Source organism: Helianthus annuus, chromosome 8, assembly GCF_002127325.2.
Source record: "Helianthus annuus cultivar XRQ/B chromosome 8, HanXRQr2.0-SUNRISE, whole genome shotgun sequence".
Taxonomy (NCBI): Eukaryota; Viridiplantae; Streptophyta; class Magnoliopsida; order Asterales; family Asteraceae; genus Helianthus; species Helianthus annuus.
The window spans coordinates 128,535,217-128,553,483 of NC_035440.2; the positions used below are offsets into that span (position 1 = coordinate 128,535,217).

The following is an 18,267-nucleotide window of genomic DNA, read 5'->3' on the forward strand; positions in this document are numbered from 1 at the left end:
TTTAAACTTGTTTTATTTCTTTATTTTGTTTAAGCATTGGACATCCTCTGCGTATACGTGAGTATCGACCTAGATGTTATTGCCTAAACGTTCTGCTTTATTTTCTTTGGTGTTTCGTTTAAGCTTTGGACCTCCTCTGCGTATACGGAAGTATCGACCTGGTGGTTAAAGCCTAAACAACTTCAACTTATTTTTATTTTCTTATTTTGTTTAAACATTGGACTTTCTCTGCGTATACGGAAGTATCGACCTGATTGTTAATGTTTAAACATTCTGCTTTGTTTTCGCACATATCACAGTTGATGAAAGTTTAAAGGCATTACTTGAGTCAGTGTATTACATGATAAGGGGATATGCTGAGATCGTGGGGTCCATAATAATTTAGTGCAAAATTAATATACCTTAACGTATCGGTAAACATTTCGAAAGTTTTTAGATTGAGTTTAAGAGGACAACTATATCGTCAATCTATGTGAATCGTTTAGAACTTAAAATGATTAAAGCTTAACGGTGCTAGTGATTTGTCTCAAAAACTGATATGATCTTCTTACACAAACTCACAAAAATATTATCTGTAAATATTTCTTTTCTAAGTTTTCATTGATACCAAAATCCAAAAAGATTTTAGTGTGTTTTAGCATGAAATTTTGAAAAATCCAAAAAGATTTTCGACAACTGATGTTGAAAAGCTGATATTCAAAATCTCAAAGGCTAAACGTGATGAACAGATGCTTTGATTAATTGATTTGAAATGTTTAATATGTTTCATTAATTTGAATCAGATTTTGGAATGTTTCAAAGTTGATAAATTTAAAATGTGAAAAAGTCTCAATTGTTTAGTTGATTCATTAAGTTGAATCACAACATTGTTGATTGTTGATAGAGTGTTTGAGATGTGTAGGTTTCTGATTCTATTGCTACGAAAAGCCAGGCGTCGATCCTAAAAGCACGGAAGCTTGATGAAAGGGGGAGCCTGAAGAAAGAGACTACCAAGGAGGGGAGCAACTGAAGCTCGAATACAGATCCACGGGGATTCTGTTCGAAAAAGAGAAAGACAAAACGCTACGAGATTGACTGCGGCAATATCCAAGGGGGAGATTGTTAGTGCATTAATGTCTATCGCCTTCGTCAATCCGAGCCGTAGCGAGAAACTGAAGATAGCGAGTCTTTATAGTGTTATATATAGTCAAAAGGCAAGGTGGCAATCTTGTAATCAATGAGAAATCTCATTAAAAGCCTTGGCCTATAAATAGAGAGCTATTGTGTTAGTGTTAAGACTTTTTGGATCATTTGGAGATTTAGAGATCTAATCCTAGAGATAGAAAGTCTAGAGAGAGAAAGTCTCTCCACGTGATTCTTGTTACACGTCATATTCATCAATAGAATCACGGTTCTAGTACATTATTGTGTGTTCGGTCATGCACGTTCACGGATTCCGCACGTCGAACGTTCGTTACGCAATCGAACGGTGTAAAAACCGGTCCTACAAGTTTTCACACAATTCGTGAATAAATGGTCCATTGTTTCAATGCTAAATTTACACATCCGGCAATCCATATCTTCCACATGAATGTTTCTAGCTCTAAATGTATTCGTCATCAGAATTCTACCCAACTCCGCCCTCCAAGCAAAAACATTACACTTAGAAGGCAACCATTTGCACCATTCCATCACAAAAGCAACTATGAACGGCCCCTTTAGTTAAGAGCTTCTTAACCGATCCAACACTAAACTCGCCCTTCTTGTCGTCGATCCACTTCCGTATATTAAAACCTTTCGCGCAATTAACCTAGTCCAACAAGATATTGAGTTATTTTACCTCCCCAATCTCCTCTTCTGAGGCCGACTCTTTCTTCCACAACCGCGATTCATCCTTTGACCACCATACACATGAAATCTCTCTCTGATTCTGCATCTTTTTACAGTTTCTAACTTGAACAAAGCTAGGAAAATATCTTTTAGCAGGATGTTTGAGAGCCAAGAATCCTTCCATAAAGAAAGATAATTACCACATCCAATCTTTCCTTTGAAGAACCTTTTAAAAGGAACATCTTCAATCAACGTTCTCGACAATATCTTAACAATATTACCCTAAACTCCCCCATTTGTTTGTGAAAACCTAAAAAGGCATAATTAGGGGGCTAAAACATTACTAAAAACTTATTAAGGAAAAAACAAATAAAAAATAGAAACTATGAGCATAAGTTACGTGTATATGATTCAGGTAAACAGGTAATAGGTTTCCAATATACCACTGAAATATTTTTTCCAATCTCATACCTCTCCAAAATACACGTTTTGGTAACTAAATCTCAGCTAGATAAATGGATTGGGTTGGAGGATTCTACGGAGTCCTTTTCTATTTCCTCTATGAAGACTGTTTTGTTTAATGCAGGTCACGACGCGGCTGACACGACACATCACTGGAACAAATGGATTCCCAAAAGGTTAATGTCTTTGTTTGGAGAATGGGTTTAGATAGGCTCACTTCGTTGGTCGAGCTTCAAAAAAGAAACGTTAACTTAGACTCGGTGGTTTGCAAGTTATGTGAGGAAGCGAACGAGACATGCGATTACCTCATGACTTCTTGTGTTTATTCTGCTCAAGTATGGCACCTTATCTCAAATTGGTGTAGATTGAATCTAATATACGCCTTTTCTGTGAAAGATTTGCTTGAGATCGATAAGATGTACAACCTGGATCGGCGTAAAGCAGAAGTTCTACATGGGATCATCCTGTCAACTTGTGGAGCATATAGAAAATGAGGAATGAGTGTGTGTTTTCGGGCAAAAAGAAGAGCGTGAGGCTGCTGTTAGAAGATAGAAAAGCAACAACCTTTGTGTGGATTTTTAATAGATCTCGTTTTAAGGATTTAGATTAGATGGAGTGGGTTAAATGTCCGTTGTAATTTGTTTTGGTTGTTTTTGTTTGCCTAGCGCCTTGCTAGTGTTTTTAATGAAAGTCGCAATTCCAAAAAAAATCTAAAACAATCATAGTTAAGGGCACAATGTAGAGATGTTCAGAAAAAACTGTACCCAAATAAAAACCGTAACCGAATAAACCGATCCGAACAACGAATTCGGTTTTTGGTTTGGTTTCTAACCGAAACCAAATTGTGAATATGTTTTTGGTACCGTTTTTTGGATCCACATTTTTTTTAATTTGGTTTATTCTGTTTATTTGGATAATCGAATAAACCATCAATTTAATTAATTATTAAATAAAAATAACAATGTTTAAAAAACTATATACAATTTACTAAGTTTAATATCTAAGTATATGTATCCCCATGGTTTGAAGATTATTTATATTTTGTGTCATTAGACTTGTTGAATATTTATAGTTTCTATGATCTATGTTTTTAAGTTTTAACTTTGTGGTTGTGTTGCCATTAGACTTGTTGACTATTTATAGTTTCTATAATCTATGTTTTGAAGTTTTAACTTTGTGGTTGTGTGTACGACTATTTTATGGATATGGCTGTTTTATTTTGCTCTGTCTTTTATTTATATATTGTTTGGTTTAAATTCATTGTTGATTTGATGTTCGGAAGTTAGAACACAAATATAAATATAGATTAGGAAAAAAGTACTTAGGTACAATTTAGTTAAATTTGGTTTCTAACCGAAACCAAACCGAATTGAATTTGGTTTGGTTTGATTTGCATATTCCTAATTTGGTTTGGTTTGATTTTTCGTCTGGAGTATAAAATTTTGAAAACCGAATAAACCAAATACTAGGGATGTAAACGGACCGAACGAACACGAACAAGGTCATGTTCGTGTTCGTTCGTTAAGGAAATTAACATGTTCGTGAACTGTTCACGAACGCATACCAAACATAAGTTTATGTCCGTGTTCGTTCGTTAAGGAAATTCAGTTGTTCACGAACAATTCGTGAACACTAGTCTCGAACACAAGCAAATAAAAACGAACGAAAACGAACATTTAACTTGAAAATAAAAAATAAAAACATTGTTATCCTTGAACATTATATAAGTAGTTAAACACAACCATCAAATGATAAATCCAAACACAAGAAGTCTACTACACTACCAAACAATGAATCAAGTTTAACTAACTTAGACATAATTATCCCAAAAAATGGTTTAGAATGTCTAAATTTTAGCTAACTTAGAAAAAATAGGGTTTCAAGTTTTCAATAGATAAAATGTTTATTATATATTATTTTTTAATATAATCAAACGAACACGAATGAATATGAATGAAAGTAACCGAACATATTACCGAACGTTCACGAACGCAGTCGAACGAACGAGACCTGTGTTCGTGTTCGTTCGCTAAGCTAACCGAACGGAATTTTTTGTTCGTGTTCGTTCATTAAACTAATCGAACGAACATAAACAAACTTTCCGTCGAACGATTCACAAACTGTTCGCTAAACGTTCGATTCGTTTAGAGCTCTACCGAATAAACTAGAAACCGAACCAATAAACACACCCCTAGCGTAATGTTTGTTTGAAAAACAAAAATATAATTCAAACCCCAAACTCGGCGAGCACTGAATTCAAAAACACTTTCACAAAGCATTCACATTGTTCCAATGGGCATCACAAAGGAAACCTGCCGGAACGAACTCCGATCCGCCATCCACCACCTCACCGATCGCTGCCTACACTCTGCGTCCAAATGGTAAGCAAACCCCTCTTCTTATTTCACTTCAAAACCCTCAAAAACTTCTCTAACTTCAACTCTAAACAACAGGGCTGCAGAACAACTGGTGGGTATCGAACAAGATCCCGCAAAGTACCCTCCTTCACACACAAGATTACAGCGCGATTGCTCCAGCATTCGCCGCAGGTTTCGACCAAATGACGAGGTTACATCCACCCCTGTTGCTGGGACATCGTATGTGTCGAGTCCAGTGGTGTTGGAGGATGAGAATGAAGATGTGGGGAATGATTTTTATATTCTTGCAAAGACGTATTTTAGTTGTAGAGAGTATAGGAGGGCTGCTCATGTTTTGGGTGATCAGACTGGGAAGAAAGCCTTGTTTTTGAGGTGTTATGCGCTTTATTTGGTGAGTTTTCTGCCCCGATATCGTGTTGGTTTGATTTCAAATATACAAGTTGTTATTGGGTGTATTTTTATATTGTCATCTGAGTTGTTGAATGCTGATGTTTTTTATGCACATCAGGTGTTCGATTAAATGCCTATGAGATAATTTGATATGAATTTGGTTAAAAATAGTTATTGTTGGTGTCGGTTTGGCTTGATGTGTGCAAGTTGTTATCGGTGTGGTGATTGATTGTTTTTTGAAGTGTTTGATTATGATGTTTTTTTGGTGGATACCAGGTGTTCGATTAAATGCCTATGAGATAATTTGATATGAATTTGGTTAAAATCAGTTATTATGTTTGTTTGTTTATGTTATTAGGAGCATTAGAAGATGTAGTTTAATTTCTTTTCCTTTTCTTCTTTGCTCCGAATTCAACATAAAATATTTTACCGGATTGTATATATAAGAATACTCTTTTTATTTGTATATAGAAAAACTCTCACTTGGTTATTCCAGGCTGGCGAAAAGCGAAAAGAAGAAGAAACAATCGAACTCGAGGGACCTTTGGGTAAAAGCAATGCCGTAAATAGCGAACTTGTGTCCATAGAACGAGACCTAGCCGCAGTTCGTAAAAACGGTTCAATCGACCCGTTTTGTCTTTACTTATACGGTCTTGTTCTCAAAGCAAAAGTCAACGAAAATCTAGCCCGAACTGTACTCGTCGAGTCCGTTAACGCGTACCCTTGGAACTGGAGTGCATGGCTAGAGCTACAATCCTTATGCACGACAACCGACACGTTAAACAGCCTCAAACTCAATAACCATTGGATGAAAGACTTCTTTCTTGCTACCACTTATCACGAACTACGTATGCATAACGAATCGTTAGCTAAATACGACTACTTGCAAGCAACATTCAGTTGTAGCAACTACATCAAAGCGCAAATCGCCAAAGCCCAATACAGCCTACGCGAGTTTGAACTAGTCGAGGCCATTTTCGAAGAGCTTCTTCGGATCGACCCGTACCGTATTGATGACATGGACATGTATTCCAACGTTTTGTACGCGAAAGAATGCTTTTCGGGCCTAAGTTACCTTGCGCATCAAGTTTTCATGACCGATAAGTACCGACCCGAATCGTGTTGCATTATCGGTAACTACTATAGTTTGAAAGGTCTTCACGAGAAGTCGGTTATGTACTTTCGACGCGCGTTAAAACTAGACAAAAAATACCTATCCGCGTGGACGTTGATGGGGCACGAGTACGTCGAGATGAAAAACACACCGGCGGCTGTCGATGCGTACAGACGGGCCGTCGATATAAACCCGTGCGACTATCGAGCTTGGTACGGGCTCGGGCAAGCTTACGAAATGATGGGAATGCCGCATTACGCGCTTCATTATTTTAAAAAATCGGTGTTTTTGCAGCCCGGTGATTCACGGTTGTGGATCGCGATGGCGCATTGTTACGAAACGGACCAGCTTCATATGCTTGAGGAGGCGATTAAGTGTTATAAACGTGCGGCGAATTGTAACGATAGAGAAGCTATTGCGCTTCATAAGTTGGCGGAACTGTATAATGAATTGGGTCAATCGGAACAAGCGGCTTTTTATTATAAGAAAGATTTGGAAAGAATGGAAGAGGAAGAACGAGAAGGGCCGAATATGGTGGAAGCGTTATTCTTTCTTGCGAATTATTGTAAAGTTCAGAAGAGATATGAAGAAGCGGAAGTGTATTGCACGCGTCTTCTTGATTATAATGGCCCTGTAAGCTGCAAATTCTTTCTGTTTGATTTTTAACCATTTTCGTTATATATAGTGGTGCATATGTTAATTTGGGTTGTGTTTGATTAGGGGTGTTCAAAAAGCTCGCAGCTCACGGCTCGCTCGTAAAAAGCTCGAAAAATGCTCGGCTGTAAACTAGCCGAGCTCGAGCTAGGCCTGGCTCGGCTCGTGAGCTCGCGAGCCAGCTCGAATTATTTTATTTTATATAGTTTAGTTAATTTTAGTTTTAAATGTATCAAAATAAAAAATATGGGGGAGGGGGTTGAAGTGTTAACTTTTTAAGTTTAATTAATCAATAACATATAGAAACTTTGGGAAAATAGACAAAAATTATATGTATAATACTTTTAATGTGCCTTTTGGTCTTTAAAATATTAGAAAAATAAAATAACTTTTATGATTTTTTGTTTTTATGTTATCAATATTTGAAATTTTTTTTTTTAAAAATAACGATCTAGCTCGGACGTTTTACGAGCCGAGCTTGGGCTCGACTTTTCAGATCGATTACAGCCCTATGTTTGATCTCAAACGGGTCAAAGAGCCAAATATTTTTTTACCTGAAAATAGGTCAAAAAAGGTTTGAAAGTTGTATGGAGCCTAGTACATATAACCTCTTGAATTCTTTGATTCAAAAAGTGTGATTGCGGGTCAACCCAATCCGGGGCCTCAACCATTTCAACCGGTTAACCAACCTACACGACCCAGATCTTGTTTAAAATTTTCTTTTGGAAAGGTAGAAACCTGAAAAGTTTGAAAGCTTTATGAACTTATTTTTTTTGTATTTTAATTGTGATTGCAGGAGAAGGAAACAGCAAAAAGTCTTCTTCAAGATATTAAACTTGCACAATCTGGTTTTCTTTAAATGGATGTTGAACAGTTCTCTTCATAATATTCATCAAATGTTCTTGTAGGATTATTCTTGTGAGGTATGTAGTTTAGTCATATGTTTAAGTAATTTAGTCATCTAGCTGATAGATTTAATCCACATTATAACTTCTTGTAGTAGTGTTTTTATATTGATATTTTCAGTTTTATGTATTTTTCTGAACAAAATTGAACGTTTAATATAGTGGCTTCAAGTTTCTTGCACAATTTCAAGAATCAAGTTTGAAGTTGTTACCTAATCGGTAATCACCCATATCTAGTGATCTTCTTGTAAAACGTAGTGCGTGTTGTTTGAAATTTCATATACACTGACTAGGTTTAGTTTGTACCCAACTCGCGCTAGTCATTGATGGTGGACAATAGAGGTGTCGATACCTATCAAACCATTCAAATTGAAGCAAATTAGCTGGTTTGGGATGTTTCAAGGTTTGGAAATTGAAACCGAACTCGAATCAGTCAGTTAGCTTCTGCTTCCTATAGTTTTTATAATATGTAGTATCCACTAAGCCTTTTGGGTTGAACAACAACATATTTTGCAACAACTTCGCTTTTTTGGGTTGATTTCCGGACAATCTTGACTAGACTATGATGAGACTTTCAACTCAGTTGTAAAATCTACAACCATATGATACACAACGTCAAGTGTATCGATTAAAAACATCACATTCTGGTCACAAACATGTGAGGTCGGATATGAAGGATTTCATGAAGAAGGAAGTCATCAAACTGCTTGACGTCGACATTCTTTCCCCAATATATGAGTGAGTCCGTTTCAAGTGATACACACAAAAGGAAGAACGATCAAATAAAACGAGTTAAGTCCTACTTAGACAGTCAAAGCTGTCTGGAAACTCCTTAATTTCGTTTTCTTGATGGTTTCTATTTGGGTTCTTATAAACCATCCTATTTGGCCTTTGTCACAATAACTCATAACTCTTGCCAAAAATACAAAAAGTTTTACACTTTGCTAGAAAACATGTGAAGTGCATGGCTAACCCAATAACTGAATTTAGAGGTTCGATTTGGAACTATCATATGTCAACGATTCAATATCGAAAAAAAATTAGAGGTTTTCCCTGACTTTGTCCAAGTCAACAAACATTTCGACTTTTTAGAATGCAAACCATAATCTTTTTTCTTATTACGTTAAAAGTTGAACAATAATCATTAACCAAAACAAGGTACAAATGTTGATCAACCCGAATGTGACATGGATTTAGACCCCATTACCCATATACTAATCATGTGGTGCCCCAAAACTTTCTTCTGTGTCCATCGGTTGCCTTCTTACGTTTGTCGGTTAACTAAATTCTTGTACAATGTGTGTTTTTGGTTTGAGATGAATGTGATTTGTGTGTGTATATATGTATTTTTATATATATAGACAATCGTATATAGTCATACAGAATGAGGTTATAAGTGAGTTTGTGTGTGTGTGTGTGTTTTTTTAATTAAGCGTCAACAATAGATAACTTGATAATTCTTTGACAAGTCATCTTCTAGTTGCATGAAAGGACTAGAAAGACTTGTGCATCACTTTATAACTTTATGGTTTGGTTTTATTGGAGGGAAGTCAGGTAACAAACAATATTTAAACACCTAGTTCAACTATCTCAACCTATATCATTAACCTGTTCAATTTTATTTTATTATAATAATTTCTAAAAAGTTTGAATAGAATTGTTTGGAAGGATGTAACAATATGATACATTTTTCTTTCATTTTGATTTGTTTAAGAAAAATATTTGCTCCCTAGACATCTAGAATTACAAACGCGTATGTGTGTAATATGTATTTGGTTTCTGTACGAAACGATTTTAAGAGTACGCCAGTACGGAATGCTAAAGTCATGGTGTGACACCTGTATTTTTGGAGGGTCTATATTTGTTCGTATAGTTACACACCATAATTACCATCCATGTAAAAACCCGCCGTATAGGGTCTCAGGTCAAGCGACCCCACACTTTTATTTTATATATATATATATATATATTATTGACTATTTCTTCTGGTTGATATATATATTTGGGTTTTTGATGTTTAGAGATCTAATCGATACCCGGCCCTAATAAAAATTGGTTTAATCAGTTATCGGGGTGTTTGGGTCGCGTGAAATCGGGTCCAGCGGGTTAATCGGGTACATAACACAAGAAAAAGAAACTCATTAATCATAGAGATTCTAAAAGTTTTGATAGAACCCAGAAAATCAAAATAAATGAAGAATGGAATTCATAGATAGTAATCCAATTTGAGAAGGATTATGTCTCCAATTTAAAGGTAAAAAACCCTAATTTTTATAAAATAAACATCAACATCTGAAACATTACCTATTCTACCTTATTTAACATAAAAGAAAAGAAGTTAATTAACTGCTAGAAACTGCCCACTACTTGCTCCTAGAACCGTTCCCCCCAAAACCCATTTCTGCAGATAATTAAATGGGTCAAATACCCATGGGTTTGTATCAATACTTCCGGCCCGGAAAATCGACTTGTCCTCAAGTCGAAGATAAGGAAACTGGTTCTTGAATAAGTCGTAATCGTCCCAAGTGGCTTTGTCGTTTTCATTGATCTCCACCCATTTAAAATCTGCAGAGTTTAATCCAGCTTGAATATAACGCCTAGAACCAAATGTTGTAGCTTTTTGAAGAGGATTGTTGTAGTCTCTAAGCTTGTTCCCATTGAGCACATTACCGCAGGTACAGGGACTACCAAACAACCCAATTGACCTGCAAAGTGTTTGTGAGAGAAACTGGGAACTGTCATTTGTATGAACACATTCACCTTCTGTAGGTTTTCTCCAGGTAGGACCAACTAGAATTTCTTTTCCTGGGTCCCACACAATGATAAAAAATACAACCACCGTCCCGGGTCGTTGAGGGGTTTTCCTCAACACAGAAAGCTGCCTTGATATGGATATGGTTGTGGTCATGAACAGCAAGGGCGAAGATACTCGTAACACCACCGTACAATCATGGTAATTCAACTTACAGCCCTCGTTTATGAATTGGACCAATTCCTCACAAACCAGTAGGCTCAAACTCCTGGGCAGGAACACCAACCTCTCAAAGAGAGCACCAATTTCTCCTCTCCCCTTCTGCTCATGATTGTCATTTTCCGTTAAATTTTCCGCCGCCCCCCAAGCATCAATTCTGGTTCCATCAATTTTATCAGTTTCGTTGGTGCCCATTTCGTCATCCATGTCATCGGCGCCCTCGATCCCATCACCAGTTACGTCGTTTCTAACAGTAATTCCGCCACCAGATCCGGATCCAAGTTGCTGAAGAGGGTCATGCTCAGACCCATGTGGTGCCTCCGCCACTGTGTTCTTCAAACTAATGTCTGATTCTTCACTGTTAAAATCATCCCGGATTACCTGAGCCATGATCTCTGCGATATCCTTCCGCATAGAGTCTATGCTGGCTGCAATTGATGCTAATTGAGAAGCAATCACAACCTGATCGCAGGAACTGTACCGGGTCTGCACCAGCTTCGAATTTCCCGGCAATGGAACCATTTGATAGAACCCAGAAAATCAAAATAAATGAACAATGGAATTCATAGATAGTAATCCAATTCGAGAAGGATTATGTCTCCAATTTAAAGGTAAAAAACCCTAATTTTTATAAAATAAACATCAACATCTGAAACATTACCTATTCTACCTTATTTAACATAAAAGAAAAGAAGTTAATTAACTGCTAGAAACTGCCCACTACTTGCTCCTAGAACCGTTCCCCCCAAAACCCATTTCTGCAGATAATTAAATGGGTCAAATACCCATGGGTTCGTATCATTTTGACCCTCAACAAAAACTTTGTAGGGAAATCTGGTTGAGGAGAAAGCTGGGAAAAAAAAATTTGAATGTTGAGAAAAATATATAAATAAAAAAGCAAAGGTGGTTGACTTTGTATAACTTTTTTTTTATTGAAAAGTAAACTTCATTAAAACGCATGTCTGACCTAAACGGGCAAGAGGTCAAACAATATACAAAACCCCTGACCCAAATGAGCAAGAGACCAAATTTACAACATATACAAAGGAGACTTACACCACTCTTTCCATCTAATGCTTCTAAAGGATTCTTAATTCAAACAAAACCTCTAGACTTTACCTCACCAATCACATCTTGCGGCTACATTTTTTATTTTGGAACATGGCCTCGATGAAGTTTCTGTCGTATTAATTGAATCTGTGTGTTTAAAACCAAAAAAATGAACACCCTTGTCGGACTGTACTAAAATAATAAATTTAAATTTGAAAATTGGTTTGAAATGAATGGATCTAATAATTTATATGGGTGATGCAGGATGGTAACTCAATAGTGATCACAGGGCCGTTTCTACCTTTTTTTAAGGCCCAAGACGAAATGAAACTTTGGGGTCCTTGATTGTTATAAACGATACTCATCTATCTATGTTTGGAACCAAGTAAAAATCTAGCAGAACTACAACGGAGAGTGGTTTGTTTGTATAAGACCTTAAAAAAATCTAAAACAATATCTTTGCACTAATATTAATAGTTGGCATATTAATTTTCTTTTAAGTGGAGGCCGTAGGCCCAAGCCTAGGTTACTTATACTATGGGTTCGGCCTTGATTGATGGGATTTGGTATTCAGGTTTCCGGTTAATCGGTTTAGGTTATTCGGGTTTTTGATGTTGAAAGGTCTAACGAATATCCAACCCAAATAACAATCAGTTTTAGGGTAACGGGTTGTTTGGGTCGAGTGAAATTAGGCCAGACAAGTTAACCGGGTACGTGTAAAATGGACGGGAACATTACACATACCAAATTTGGTAATGGATGTTTACATCATCACTTGATAATATTCAAAGCCTCATATATTAATGTTATGAAGCACATGGATCCACAACTTGACATTTAATGCATTAGAGTTTAGAGTTTTGTACACTCACACCCAGATACAAAAAGTTGTAACATTCATTAATTCATCACAAATAAACACACACTTTTGCGAAACATACACAACATACTTGAACATTTAAGCACTTTCGTGTGAAATATCAACTTCCAAACCATCCTATTTTAACAAGGTTCAAAACCTATTTAACACACCTAAACTTATTTAGTTGTATCCCAAAATGTAACCAGGATTTAGACCCGTAGGCGGATACTAAACACTCGTGGTGCTGGAAAACAGTTGTTTAAGTAGTCGCTTCTTAACCTGCCACCTATTCAGCGGATGCTCGTTGCCTCCACCACCTCCCGTTGCTTGTTTCCCGTTTCCAAATAACAGGTCTTTGATAATTCTTTTCTTAATCTGCCATCGGTTCACCGGAAGGTTATCAAAAGAATGCCCGTTGGCCTTCCCACAGCCTCCTTTGGTGTAGTCCATGCTTGCTTTCTTAAATCGCCTGTGAAGTGTGTGTTTTCTATTTAAAATGAATTTGATTTGTGTGTGTGTATATATATAGAAGAGAGTTAGTGAATTGATTACGCGTTAACAGTGGATAGCTTGACAATGTCTTTGGTAAGTGTCAGCTTCTAGTTGCAAGAAAGTACAACATAGACCTGGTCACCACTCTCTTATTCTCATGCTTTGGTTTGGTTTTATCGTAGGGAACAAACAGTGTTTTAAAATATTATTATTAAAAAAATTATAAATTTGAATTAGTTTATTTTAATTATTTATTTACTAACTTGACATGTTATGTATAAAACATAGTTCAAATATATTTAAAAAAATAGACAAAGGTCACATAATAAAAGGATTGTTACATGATTGGAAAAACCAACTAATCCTCAATCAAGCTTTTTGTATACGATCTCGCCACGAGCCTTGTTGCAATGTACGAACCTGTAGCAACAAAATCCTCATCATCGTCAAAAAAATGATCACACGAGAAGTTTATGATCAATGGTTACAATTTACATATCTACAGTGTAATTCTACAATATGACAATGTAGATAGGTGCAAAATAAACGGGTGGGGTAACGGGTTGAAACCGATCAGTATGACAAATGCTATAATCAATACTTTTGTCCGCTTATAAAATTTTTTAAATAACAAAAAGTAAGTTTATCGCAATAATATTATATATATTTGAATAAACTGGTGTGGGAAGTATGCGTAGACTATGTCAACCTGTTTGACCCGTTTGAGATATAATACAACCCGAATCGACTTATTCATAAGTTAATTTGTCAAAATTGACACCTACGATAATGTGCGGAGAATCACAAACCTGATCGCTTATGAGACTTGTAACAGGGGCAGTTTCGGGACTTTCTCTTGTACAATTGTTTCCGTCTCCTTCACTGTCTGTATCCAGAGGTGGTGCAAGTGATGATGTTCCAAAAATAGCCTCATCATGAGTCGCCTTAATCTTCTCCTCCCGTTTTGCCTTCAAAATGTCCAAAATACCCTTCAACATCCAAAGTTAAATAAAAAAGTGTTTAAAATTTAATTTGGAAAATACCTCTACAGCAGAAAAGCGGAAAGTTTGGCCAATATGCTTCACTAACGCTCCATCATCTTCCGCAGCTGAAATATGCATAGTAATAGTATGAGTCTATAAATCCAATAAGGGTTTGTTGGCTGGCCCAACCCGGCCCGGCCCATTTAAACATAAACTAACCTTCGATCTCTTCATCATCAAGTGGAGCGTCTTTGTCAAAGTTAAATCTCTCCCATCCTGACCCCATGCCGTTTGCTTCATCCTGTTTAGCTGAAATTCAAAATGCATATATAAAATTATGAAAAGAAATCATATACATATACATACAGTATACACCAAAAGCGGATCAAGTCTTAGTAACGTTGATAGCATTTAGCATGTTTAAGTAAAGTAATAGTTAACATATAACATTAACGTACCAGTTGAAGAAAGTTGAAGTTTCATCTTTGCTTTGACCCTTTCAGCTGGTGACTGCACACAACACAAAGCATAACATATGTTAACTTCCTAGGTAGTTAACAAAAAGGGTCTAAGAAGAATACCATCTTATCATAGCCGTCGATCGATTTCGCATAATCAACTCCACCAGTTTTCTCCTTTCTACTTTTCCGATCATCATCGACATCCCTGCTCTTCTCCGATCTCCGACGCCTGGGAGACACGCTTCTACTCCTAGACCTACTCCTCCTCCGTCTTCCTCTATCTCTCTCTCTATCCCTATCCCTGTCCCTATACCGATCCCTATCCCTATCTCCATACCTATCTCTATCTCTATCTCTACTACTCGATCTGTGCCTGTGCCGATTCTTCGAACGCTCATTGTCATCTCTGCTTCTGCTTCTGCTTCTACTCCTCCGACGCCTCGAAGGATGTCTATCACTTTCTGAAAGAATTCAAAACAAGAACAAAATATTATTGATGAATACTGAAAACCAAATCTCTCTATACGGAGAGCTTACAATGAAAACAATAATGATAAATCAATATTTTTGTTAAAGAATTATATTTCCGTGTATTAAATAGCAACATCCATATGTCGTTTATATACAGATATTACAACGAAAAGGATCATAATAAAACTAACAAACTAAGGATAATACTAATGATCAATGAATAAAATAATGCCGAAAAACAGATTACAATGAAAAGGACACTTATAAAACTAACAAACTAATGGAAAACCTAACGATAAAACATCAATAACTAACCTAATATTCAAATCAGAGATAAAATAGCAGAGGTGCAAACGAGCCGAGCTGCTCGAGATCGAATCGATAAAAAGCTCGAAACAAGTCAAGCCTTATCGAGCCTGAGCCTCAAATAAAGCTAGTTTAGTTAGCTATCCCGAGCTCGAGCCTTGAAGAAGATCGTCTAGGCACGTCGAGCCTTAATGAGCCTTGTGTAAATTTAAGTTTAACTCAACTCTTTTTAGACTTCAATGTATTAATTAATATCCAGCCGAGCTTTGGCTAGTTTAAGGTACCGCACACGAGATTAGGGCAGGCATAACATGATAGACACGACACGATGACCTGAGATGCTAGAGACGAACACGACACGACCTATTTAGAAACAGGTCAACTCGAAACAACCTGTTACAAACCTTTCTAGGAACCTGTTTACTGAAACAAAAATTGCCAAAAATTCATAAAAGTCTTAACTAATACATAACCCTTAACATATTAATACTTAGCAAATTTAAAACAAAAATCCATTAAAGTCAAATAATAACAAGAATAAATAAAATACACGATAAGTTAGGTTAGCACTTTATCTACCTCGAGATCGATCATCTGAAACCCTAGGCAACGATGAATCATGTTTCTTCTTGAGCTTGTCTTTAACAGATTGAATATGTGATTGTTTCTCAACATCGGATGCTTTCGAAGCTCTAACAAAGCTGCTGAGGAATGAAGAAGAAGAAGACGGAAGAGCGGAGCCTCTGGCTGGTACGACGTCGTTAGGGTCGGAAGAAGAAGATGAGAAACCGAGGCCTTGTTTGAAGCGGGCGGCGCCACCGCCTTTGCGAGTGAGCTCGTCGTAGTATGCTGCCGCTTTCTCTTCCTCCATTGATTTCAGGTTGCTTCTATGGCGATGGTGAAGGTTGGAGGGGGTTCAGTGGAAAATGATGATAGAAAAGAAACAAGTTTGGGTTGTGCTTTTTATGGTCCTTTTAATTTAATTTTAGGGCATGTTTGGGTAAGCTTTTTGAAACAACTTATTTACTTATTGGCTTTTTGAAAAGTCATAAGACTAGAAGGTATGGGGGCCGGCTTGGCCCGACGCCGGACCCCCACACCGCCCCCTGGCCCGGCTCTCAGCTCAATCGGCCACCCATAGCCGGGTGGGCCGACCCTCAATTCAAACATTTGACCGTTAATCCAACGGCTATATTAATAAAAAAAAAAAATCAATTTCCTTTTAAATAAATACCATTATCCCAATCCATTTTTATACCAATTTCTCTCATTCTACTCCCATTCTTCTCCATTTCTCATCCTTTTTTATAAAAATACTCTATATTTTTTATACAATTCTCTCCCAAACATGAATCCATTCAACCCAAACAACCCCAACCCAAACAACCCCAACCCGAATAATCCCAATCCGAACCAACCTAATTTTTTTTCTAGTCCCGCTTACACTCCGACTATGGATCCTTCGTGGGGGGCTTCGCAATTTCCGTTTTCGGGTTTCCAACAAACACCCAACGCCTTCTCACAAATGTCTCAACTACAACAAATTCAACAATATCAAGCGCTCCAACAAATCATGCAACGCAACACGTTTGAACAACTCCAATCCCAATCGCAACCCCCGGTTCAAGTTGAAGATGATGATGAAGAAGTCGTCCCCGAATCACCACCGCAAGAGCTCACGCGCAAAAAAAAGAAGGGGAAGGGAAAGATGGTTGAACCCGAAACCGCGCAAAAACCGAGAGCAAAGGGGAGGCAATGGACGAAAGTAGAAGAGGAGGCGCTAGCTATGGCGTATACTAAGGCCTCTAATTGCCCGATAGTCGGTATAATTTTTTTTTTTTATTTTCGGTTTCTATTTTTTTTATAAAATTTAATTTTTTTTACTAATGCACTATTTTTTAAATTTTAGGAAACAACCAAACGGGTAGTAGTTTTTGGAAGAAGGCAACGGATAGGTTTAACGCGATTATGGAGCATGGGGAGGCTCGTGATGTCGAATCCGTCTCGGGCAAGTGGCGTAAAATGAGCAAAGTCATCAACAACTTTAACGCGATTTATAACCAAATTTACCTTAATCCTCCAAGCGGGAGTAACGAGCAAGATATTCTTAACCTTGCTATCGCCAAGTGGGACTCCCAAAATCCAACGCCTTTCCCGCACTTCCGAGCATGGAACGTTGTAAGGAAAGAACAAAAATGGAAGCCGGTTCCAAATGAGGTCGCAACGGCCAAACGCACTAAAACTTCCGAGTCCGGAAGCTATAGTGCGGGAGGCTCCACCGCTCGATGTCAAATTGACATAAACGACGACCCGGAAGATGACGAGGATGCGTTGCCCATTCACGAGTCGGAACGTCCCACCGGGAGGGACAAAGCAAAGAAAGAAGCGGCCGGAAAGCGAAAAGTGTCCGGCTCGAGTGGAGGTGGCGGCTCGAGTGGAGGTAGAGGCGAGAAGGCATCGTCAAAAATGGACGACTTGATAAACGAATTCCGTTCGTTCAAAGAGTTCGCGACCGAAAAGTATAGTCACAAGAAAACCGTGTCGTCCGACTATGCTCGAGCGGAAGATTTTAGGATTATGCGGTTGGATCTCGACTCGGTTCCGGAGGATGAACGTGAGGTTTATCGGAGGATGAAGGAAGAGGTGAAAAAAAAATGGACGTCGTAGGTTTTAGGAAACGTAAATTTTTTTATTTTTTATTTTCGGTTTCTTTTTTATTTTTTAGGAAATGTAATTTTTTTTTTATTTTCGGTTTCTTTTTTTTTAGGGAATGTAATTTTTTTTTTATGGAATGAAATTATTTATGTTGTTTGATGTGGTGTTTTTTAAATTTTATAAAGTTTTTATTACCTTGGTTATTAAATTAAACAATAGAAAATTATAAAATAATGAGGTGGGGCCCCATCCTCCATCCCCCTCCATCCCTCATTTGGCTCATCCTCCACGGGCCGTCTACGTG

The 18,267-nt window shown here is 37.4% G+C and overlaps 3 protein-coding genes across 4 annotated transcripts; 2 read left to right on the forward strand and 1 right to left on the reverse strand.

The window, feature by feature from the left end:
* Positions 1-4,482: 4,482 nt before the first annotated feature.
* Positions 4,483-7,842, forward strand: LOC110908799 (anaphase-promoting complex subunit 8). The gene is made up of 4 exons (XM_022153787.2): positions 4,483-4,652; positions 4,725-5,040; positions 5,536-6,786; positions 7,604-7,842. Exons 1-4 carry the CDS (start codon positions 4,564-4,566, stop codon positions 7,664-7,666), a joined length of 1,719 nt encoding a protein of 572 aa, XP_022009479.1. The 5' UTR covers positions 4,483-4,563; the 3' UTR covers positions 7,667-7,842.
* A 4,770-nt stretch (positions 7,843-12,612) lies between these two features.
* On the reverse strand, positions 12,613-16,254 carry LOC110908800 (serine/threonine-protein kinase fray2). Of its 2 annotated transcripts, XM_022153789.2 has the most exons (8): positions 15,888-16,254; positions 14,652-14,992; positions 14,529-14,580; positions 14,290-14,379; positions 14,131-14,195; positions 13,897-14,055; positions 13,429-13,507; positions 12,613-13,064 (listed from the first exon to the last, which is right to left on the reverse strand). In XM_022153789.2, exons 1-7 carry the CDS (start codon positions 16,177-16,179, stop codon positions 13,457-13,459), a joined length of 1,050 nt encoding a protein of 349 aa, XP_022009481.1. In that variant the 5' UTR covers positions 16,180-16,254; the 3' UTR covers positions 12,613-13,064; positions 13,429-13,456. The 2 variants fall into 2 exon arrangements, with proteins under 2 accessions (XP_022009481.1, XP_022009480.1); XM_022153788.2 differs by lacking the exon at positions 12,613-13,064 and having other exon boundaries at positions 13,357-13,507.
* A 177-nt stretch (positions 16,255-16,431) lies between these two features.
* On the forward strand, positions 16,432-18,052 carry LOC110905641. The gene is made up of 2 exons (XM_022151233.2): positions 16,432-17,131; positions 17,218-18,052. The coding sequence occupies exons 1-2, from the start codon at positions 16,657-16,659 to the stop codon at positions 17,973-17,975; spliced, it is 1,233 nt and encodes a 410-aa protein (XP_022006925.1). The 5' UTR covers positions 16,432-16,656; the 3' UTR covers positions 17,976-18,052.
* The last annotated feature ends 215 nt before the right edge of the window (positions 18,053-18,267 follow it).